Here is a 9,353-nt window from a genome sequence, read left to right on the forward strand (position 1 = left end):
GGTGGTGAAATAATACGCAGTTTGGTGTGGGCACAGCTTATTGTGCAAGTGTTGACCAGCCCTCGAGTAGCCCTCAGGAGGGAGGGGAGCGACTTCTTGACCTTCATTTTGCAGAACGTGGAGGAGGCTAACGGGGGATAAGGACCTGCTCTCCCGCGGTTCACCGCTGCCGCCGACGCCACCGGCCGCCGAGGCTGTGCTGCGGCTCTGGAAGCCAAGCGTCGCGTCCTCGGCCTCAAAGGTACGGACTCAGCCGCGGGGGCCGCGGCCCAACTCAGCCGCGGGGGCCGCGGCCCAGGCGTTCCCTGCACCGTGGGAACAGGGAAGGCAAGGCAAGGCAAGGCCCCTGCTTGGTCTGAAACACAGTGATTTTAAACACGGTTGTTTTTCCTCATGGCTGGTGCAAGAGGAGTGCTGATGAGTTGCAGCTAAGGGCCCGTCCACCCCCCAAATTCACTCCGTCTTGTTTGTTGAATGACTAAAGTACCCAACAGCCACTTTAAAAGCATGCCAAGTTCTAGTAAAGGACAGAAAAGAGTTGTAAAGTCTGAAAAAAGTATAGTAACGTGTATTATTAGATGCAATGCTTTTGGAAGCCACAAGCTCTCTGTTAATCATTACAGGACATAGTCTTCTGGCTAATTTTATACCAGATGACAAGTTGCCCAAAACCAAACCATTGATTCAAAAGCTTAACGGTAACATAACATTTGCTAGTCGAAACACCTAAAACATCATGATACGTAACGGTAAAACTAACTTAGTCCTGTGTTAGCAGGCAGCCGGGGGGGATGCTTTCCGTCTGCAAAGCGAGACAAAGGCGGGGGGAGAACATGGCGCCAGCACTCGCTGCAATGCGCACAGAGCCTTTGTGCTGAGGCTTTTGTGTCCAGGGCCAGTTGCAGTCTTTCACCTTGCCAGCTACGTAACTTTCTCCTTCTGGGTCTTCGGACATTTTTTAGACAAATAGTTGCCTAGCAGGAAGCACTTAAAATTTAATTCGGGTGGGGAAGGCAGCACACGTGAATGATGTAGACTCTACCAGCCCTTGTAGAGTATTTGATTTATACATTCACGCCAACAGCAGTGAATGAACAGTCTTCTAGCAGGCAGTATGCTATTGTGCTGTTACTTCTATGCCTTGTCTTTTTAATGAAAGGGTTTATACCTTCAAAGTTAATTAACTCATTTCTCAAAACCATTTACACATCTGCTCTGTTTCCAGTAAAACTTCAGTTTCACATTACTAACTTGAGAGTTATATTAGGAAAAAGGAAAAAAAAAAAAACCCGCATCAAATATGCTACTTCATTTGTAATGACTTCAGATGTGGAATTGCTAATAATGATGAATTTCATGGGCTGAAATTTGGCCTGTGACTTTGCACCGGTAGCTGCTTTGGAAGGACAGTCAGATAAATATTAGCCATGAGCCTGTGTTGTACTCCCCATCACACCGCTGGCGCAAAGCAAGACTAAAACCAGCAGACCCAGTCTTGGGGTATCGCTGGCACCCACCTGGGCACCATGGGCCCTCTGTCACTGGCAGGCGGCAAGTTAGAGCTGAGAGGGGGTCTCCAATCCCTGACTGTGCCCCGCTTGCCACCGGAGCCTCCGTGGCTGCCTGGCACCAATTATGTTACGAAGAGCTTTTCCAGCTGACTGGGGGGCCTGTTGTGGTTACTGCTGGCCAAAACCTGAGACTTCCAAGGGGAGCGCTGGGCATTGTGTGGGTCTCAGCCAAGGCCCGTTGCAATCCCAGCCCTCCGCAGAGCTGTCTCGGCGAGGGAGCAAGCGCAAGGACAGCGCTTGAGAAGAGCAATGCAAGCAGGACTGCCACTGCCCCTGCCAGTGCCACACGCAGGGAGTAGTCCCGCTTCCTTCTGCTGATGAGTGGACATATTATTTTAATTAAGCTATTATTTCAGTAACCATTACGAGATGTGGGCACGGCTTGGGAAACATTAAAACCAAGGTAAACAAAGAGTGTAGCACTCCATCTGCTTTTAACACCACAGTTCAGCGACATGACTGTTTGGGCAGCATACATAGCCGAGTACTGTTAGTATTTCCAGTAAAACACATCATGCCAAGTTTAGCCTACAAGCTGATGGCAGGCATGAGGTTTCATTATTTTAAGTGATTTATTCTTTTCTGATGCGAAGAACAGCACTTCTCTGCACTGAATGCTGCCTGTGAAGTCTGCTTTTCCACTTAAGGGATGCTAAGCAGAAGCTAGCCAATGAAATGAAGGTAAATTTAATTACAAAAAATATAATGTTCTTCAGAAACAACAGCCTGCTCTCTCCCCAACAAGGAAAAATACACATAAAAAGCCTTTGGCAATGCTGAGGAAATTTCTGGGGCTGAGGTGAAAGGGACACAGCTTGACGAGTATGCTGAAAGCTGAATGTGGATTACCCGTGAGTGCAAAAATGAATAAATGTGGTTTATTCCATTATATTAATGAAATGGTTAATTCAGTTGCTATAGCAACAAAGAACCGCTGTGCTAAAAAGCTAAAGGGCTATACATAATGCCTGATACAAGGTCTCTCTCATTCTAAAGCTGATTTTCTTACCTACAATAGAAGTGATGTGTGTTTTCAATATCATCTTAAGCTTTTGCATCAAATCCTCGACCTAATCCAATAAATAGGCTAGTAGCATAAAATAGCACGTATGTTTGCACCTCATAAAACTTATGAAAGGGGTTTACCTATGCACAATCATAAGAAAAGATCCACAGAGTGCAGCATGGGGCTCTCTAAAAAGGCTGTTCTGCATGTGATGGTGAACCAGCAAATGTGTTACAATGGGAAGTTCCTACAATTACGAAGCCGGTGACCGCACGGGAAATAGCTGCAGCGCCAGCCTAGGGACCAGGACACAATTGTGCTTGCCACTCTGGTAGCTATGTCACCTTATGGAAAATAGACTTTGTAGTCTTTTCACTTGCGTTTTGAACGCTTTTGTTTAAAATTAATAATTCTTAGGACTTCAATAAGGAAGCCTGCTTGCTTTTAACATTGAAGTCACACAAAGGGTGGCCCATGGTCTTGCCAGCAGCGCAGTCTTTATTATTAAAGTCTATGCCAAAGCAAAGGGAAGGGGAGTGCCCACTCTGCCCTTCAGCGGGGCCTGGGGCAGCCCCTGCACAACTGGTGCTCCCTGGGAAAGGAGCTGCCGGAGAGGGTGGCCGGCGCTGCCCAGCCCCAGTGCTTTCATCAGGCGGCAACCCTACACCACAGCAGGATCCCCGCCAGCTACTGTGGCTCCCTTTTGTTATAGCGAGATTTGTCAAACTCCCCATCACTCACTTTTTGCCTAAAGTAAATAAAAAGGCCTATAGCACACCCACAGCAGAAACAGAAGGCACTGACTTCCCTCACTGAACGCGGACTTACAAAATTTGGCATCGTGTACCTGCACAAACAGAGTGGGTGACTTTTATCTGCATTCCGTCTGATTTGCATGATAATGGGAGTTCAATTCCTGAGAAACATTTCTCAGCAACTGAATATGAAGATTTCAGTGATGAGGCCTAAACTAGTCTCCAATAAGCAAAAGTAAAAGCTGTGACAATAAGTAGTCTCTAGACTAAACAGGTGAGAAAAATGTCCTTTAGGACATGATTAGCTCTAGTTGGAGGTGTGTGACTCTCCTCGGCCATTACCAGTGTGAGTTGCCCACTGGAGGCATTTGATACCGACTGCCTCTGTCTTGGCTGAAATGCAGCAGAAGAGCTCTCGCTGTTGAAGGCAGTAACACTGAGGAGCAACTTTAACGGTATCACAGTGTTGAAGAAGTAAAACGTTTGGTCTTAAAAAAGACAAGGCAGATCAATGGTTGCCACTGTTTTAGTCAACTTGTATGAAAACAATTTTTTAAGATTCTCCTGAACATTACACAGTACCTGAAAAACAGGTGAGCAACAGCTTCAAACTAATTGCTGCCCTTGTCTTAAGGAACCCGATGCCAAATACATGGGAAGGCTCACGCGATGCAGACAGACGAGTACTGCCTGACCTCCACATCAGGCGGCTAGAAGGCAGTGTGTAGGCGTCCCTGCAGAGGAAGCCTCTGCCATGTGAGGTGCAAAGGCAGTTCTCTCCAGAGCATGGGAAATCTTCCCTGAACTCATTGCACTGCAGTGCTGAGAGAGTTGGTATTTCTACAGCACCAAAAGAAACCCAGCGAGCTCAGAGGTATGTGAGCACTTGGCAAAGCATAGGTAAACTCAGCAGCTACAGTTTTCAGCTGCTGAGCCACAGCGGAAAGGACTTGCTTTTGTCCCAGTGCTCAGTCCCAGTTAATTCACATATACTGCCCAGCCCCGGTGTCTGAAAGCATCCAGGTAGGCATATCAAGGTAAAGCTTAACAACCTGTAGTGCTTTTACAGAAAATGAACAATTGCATTTCCTTGTGGTAACTTTAGTTTGCTTAAACTAGAAGCGTGTGCGTGTGTGTCTACGTGTTTTTACTGTTGAGATCGTTTAGCGCTTTATTTGTGCAGCAGTGATACATGTCCACTTGCTGAGCTGACCTCCAGCTTCACTGCTTGGTAGCAATGAGAAGTTCTGCTCCCACATCACAAAAAAGTCACGATGGGCAGATTCAGACCTCCAAGAAAGAAGGAGGGATAAAAGCAGTGTCTGCTCCTGGGCAAGGCCAGCATGCACAAGACCCAGCAGACCAACCTGAGGAAGAGTTACTAAAAACTGCTCTCCTGGAGAAATAACTGGAGAGCTTACGGTTCCTTAGAAGAGAAAGGAAATGGCAACAGCAAAGACGAAGCGACCCAGGTGGCCCATAAGCAAACTAATTATATGAAAGACCCAGAAGCAACTCTGAAGTTACCAATCCAGCTGCTGAGAGGTTTTGCCAGGTTGCCAGATGTTGCCAATGAAAACCTGTATCTTCCACAGTCCATCAAAGAAGTGGAGCAGCCTGGTGAATTGAAACCTTTGCCAATAAAATAAATATTTTATCTAAAAAAATATTTTCTACTAGGAAACATCAAAAAATGTAAAATTTTAACAACATGCCCAACCTCATGTTACAGTAAAGAAATAATGAAACATACACAGAATATGTTGGCAGGATCTTCCTATTGATAGGAAGCATCTGTGCTTAACATTATATTTCTAAGGCTACAGTCTTGGACTGTGTTAAACAAAGTGGCTTCATAAGGCATGGGGTTGATGGCACTCAGTTGGGGTTTGGATAGTTTGCCTTGAATGTGGCAATCGGTTTTGCCACCTTGAGGTAAAAAGCTTAAGGACAACAAAGCTGCAGGAGCCAAAGGTGAGAGGAATATGTGCTGGAAGGCGAGGAGACTGCAGAAGTGACAGCGAGCCACTCTGCGGCTGCCGAGTCACCTCTCGCGGTGGAAAGCCCTGTGTCCTCCAACACACAACGAAGAGGGGCAGGATTCCAGACAGGTAACTTGCATTTCGCTCCTGCCAGATTTTATGGACTGAGCAAGTGGGTGTCTGCAAAGGCGGCTTCCTCTAGCGACTGGCAAAGCATCAGAGCAAGGAGCAGTATACATGTACGTTGGCTTCAGTGCTGGAGGTGCAGGCTACCCATCAGATCCATGCAGAAAGGCTAGTTTTAATTTTGCTAAAAGAGATCAAATGACTATATTTCATTCAAAATCAGGAAGTTATGTACTTTAAAAATCCTGTGTAATTTTTCAAATGTGACTATTAACATTGCCAGTCCAGTGCCTTGGAAATATTATGTCTGTTCATCCTAGAGGCCAAAAACCAAACTGCCTGTATAGTCTGTTCACAAGGCAAAACATCTCTTTTTCCAATGAACATGTATGGGTGCATTGGGATTCACACAAGCAGATTTGGCAGCTTTTTCAAGTATTTCTTGGACTGCAGAGCATACGCTGAACATGGGGAGCTTTTTCTGTTCAGGAATATGATATGAATAAAGAATGTGCTCCTGGAGGATGAGCTATGGCATTCCTAACATAATTTAATTTGTCAAATATAGTTTACAATATTTTATAATAAATAGTAATCAATAGGACAACGTGTCTAAAACCTGCAAGGGCTAGGGTTGCAGGCTCTCGCCCAGCATGTCTTTAATAATACATAATTCCTTAAACGTGCAACTAAATCACTGAAATATATGAGCTTAATTTGGAACCTTTTACACTTTGAAAATTCATATCCCTTTTTTAATATCTGGCTACAGCGTTTGCAAAATAGAACAGATTTTCCTGATTTGTTTCCTTGGCTCCTGAATGCGCTGAATGGGATGGATTCCCCAAGACAGATGCGAAAAACCTATAAAATCCGGGAATATGTCCTTTGTGGCTCTCTCCCCTGCCTGTTTACACCTCGCCTGACCCTGATGACTGACAGACAGTCCTGCAGGAGACCTAAATGTGGCCATTTCTCTGAGTTCCTGCAACACACAGATTTATTGCTGACTGTCAGAGTTAGGAAGTATTCACATTCATTTGGGAACACATTTCCTGCAACTGTTAATGGTTTGGATGGAACAGGAGTGAGGCAGAGGACGGGTAGTGAGAAAGAAACCTGCATAATATAACCCCTTATTCCTTCTTCAGTAAACAAATTATAGTCTTGCTTATAATCTTGATTCACAAAGAATGCCTTCACTCCTCCAAAGATTACTTTATAGCTACTTGGCAATACTGGATGTCCTGCGACTACTGAATATCCTAGGAAAAGCTCTAATTTTGCTGCTACGTTTATGATGCACATGTGCTTAGCTACTTAAATTAGGTCTCCTGGCATTGTCCCGTATTTAAAAGCAGCCACACTACCAGATGCAATGCCTTCAGGATAGCAAGGTAATCAGATCAGAGGATGCAGCAGCAAACGACCTGGAGAAGCTGGCCAGTTCAGTCAGAGGTGACACAGCACCTGTCACCCTCAGGGTTCAGGGGAGGTAGGATACGAAGTAAGAAGCACACGGTAACAACCTGGGAGAAGACAGCTACTTTTCCTTGCATCTGCTAACTGAGAACATAAAATGTTACCTGCAGACGATCTGATTTTGATGTTTTCTTCTGCTCCACTCAAGGGCATGCTGCCTGTCAGCCAGCTCCTTGGAAGAGGTACAAGCAGTACACGCAGAGACTCTCCAAACTTTGCCCCTAACATTCACAAACCAGCTTGTTCTTCCTGTGAGTCCTCTGTAACTCACATAAGACAAGAAACTACCAGAAGACCAAGAGCTTTAAAGAAGTTTCAGGCAAATATTTTCTAAGCAGTATGACTATCTGTTCCTGTTTTCATCTGAGTGTGAAAAATTCACAGTGATGAAGAGAAAAATTGAAGTATGAAGAGAAAGCTATTAGTGGAGACACTAGACTTGAGCCTGCCAAGGGATCTCATCAAGCAAGCCCAAAGTGTCAGCAAGACAGTGTTGGTGCAGCAAGGAGGCTAAAGGAAACGACACTTCAAAACCGTAGAGCGACATAGAGTGTACATATGTGTGCACGCAAGTGGGATGCAAAAGGAAGACAAGTCAAAGGTAGACAAAGAGGTGCCAGAGAGGGGCAAAGAGCATGCTACATTCTGCACTGTAGGCAATTAATGGAATAATGTACACATGAATTAACAAATTAATGACTCCTGGAGCAAATTTTAGAGATCATGAAACACCACCTGACAAGCCTCTATAAGCAAAATCTGTTTAGTAAATGAAAAAAAAACCACCAAACCAGAAACAAACCCAAGTTGTTTTCAACATTTATTTATAATTCGGTGCACAATTCATAAATCAAGAAACTTTTTTTTTTATCAAAGCTTTTGTTGATCACAATGTAGGGTATAAGAAAGTGAATTGATAGATAATTTATTGTTATTATGAAACTAAAGGGTTTATATTCTTAAGCAGAGTAAAGCAGACAGCAATATGCTCGTATTAGCAAGTTTCTACTGTGAATGAAAAATGGATTAAAACTGAGAGAGATACTGTTTAGCAAGACAGACAAATCTGTATATCTTTCTGGTTGTGAAACTATTATGAAACTACTATAACCATACATAACCAGTAAGTATGAAGAATTAGCACTGGGGGAAATCATCTTGCCAGTTTGCCCTACGTGTCTGTGTTTGGCAAACGCAGTCTGCAGGGTGTGTATTCCATTTGCACGTAATCAGATCTCTGACCTGTAACATGTACTTCTGGAACATTAATTGGCACAATTAAAAAGTTATTTAGAGGATGAGCTTGGAGCAAAAAATGTTGTCACATCTCAGAATCCTGAAATGCAACCTGGACTTCATAATAAGCTGGTTTAACCATTTTTAGAGAGACGTTATGAGTATTCACTGGGGAGAAAAAGTAACAATCAGGCTACTCGGGCAACCCACAAATCTGAAGAGTCCAGCATGTGTCAGTGCACAGCAAATTTATTCTATAAAGTGACTAGTGTAAGAAAGAATTAGAAAGGATTATAAAAATACACTACCATATGCTGTAGTAGTTGAAAGTGATTAATCCAGTTCTTAAATCCTATTTGAAACTCCCTTTCATTTCTTCCCATAGAAAAATAGGAGCCACATTGCTTTGTTTGAATGCTATATAGTTAATTATATCTTCTAAGAAACTCTTTTAAAACTAAATGTAATGTTTAATTACAAAATGTCTCCTTGAAAACAGTTAGCTTGTACATTGATTTGTAGTTCATTAAAAATGCTTGCTTAATTATATTTACAGCCAGAAAATACATAGAGATTAAAGAGTGTATAGAAAAATTTTGAAATTACAGCATGAATTGTAAGGAGAAAGTTACACTTCAAATAGTGGACAACTGACAGCCACGACTGACTAATTGCTGCCATTCTGTAATTTCAAAAGATAATTGTTGTAAAAATAGTAATTGGAAAACACAGTGTTCATTGTAATGGCTATCAATATTACATTTTTTGTAAGAGTAGATTGTCAAGGACTAATTAGAAAGCAAATCAATTGCATCAAACAAGTGTAAAGTTCACATTAGCTGTCGGACCGATCACCTCAACACACGGGGTTCACGGCTAAGGGCAGCCCGCGCTTTGGTTCGTAGGGTGTTGTCCTGGAAACCATGCGGATGCAGTCGATAACAGGGCAGACGCTGAGACACAGGGTGCAGCCTGTACAGCTGTCAGTAACCATGGGCAGGTGGGTTTGGGGATCAAACTGGATAGCCTGCGAACAGGAATAAACATTATTGATGTCACTCATGGAAAAGGTCAAAATTGCTCCCATTTTAGCGTCTGCATTTCCTGTGCTACAGCACTTGGAGACATCTTGGTGTGATTCTGTACTGCAGCTATAGCAACTGTTCAACTGGCAGGGAACAAAACACCCCCCCCC

At 43.6% G+C, this 9,353-nt stretch overlaps 1 protein-coding gene across 1 annotated transcript in view; it reads right to left on the bottom strand.

Annotated features, from left to right (window-relative positions):
• Positions 1–9,004: 9,004 nt before the first annotated feature.
• LOC104625815 (dihydropyrimidine dehydrogenase [NADP(+)]-like) overlaps positions 9,005–9,353 on the bottom strand; it is a 66,475-nt gene continuing 66,126 nt past the window's right edge. Inside the window, exon 5 of the mRNA XM_010293552.1 lies at positions 9,005–9,185. Within this exon, the coding sequence (XP_010291854.1) occupies positions 9,015–9,185 (171 nt within the window). The 3' untranslated portion in view covers positions 9,005–9,014. The remainder of the gene's footprint in view (positions 9,186–9,353) is intronic.

This window comes from Phaethon lepturus, unplaced genomic scaffold (genome assembly GCF_000687285.1).
Source record: "Phaethon lepturus isolate BGI_N335 unplaced genomic scaffold, ASM68728v1 scaffold20758, whole genome shotgun sequence".
NCBI classification, from domain to species: domain Eukaryota; kingdom Metazoa; phylum Chordata; class Aves; order Phaethontiformes; family Phaethontidae; genus Phaethon; species Phaethon lepturus.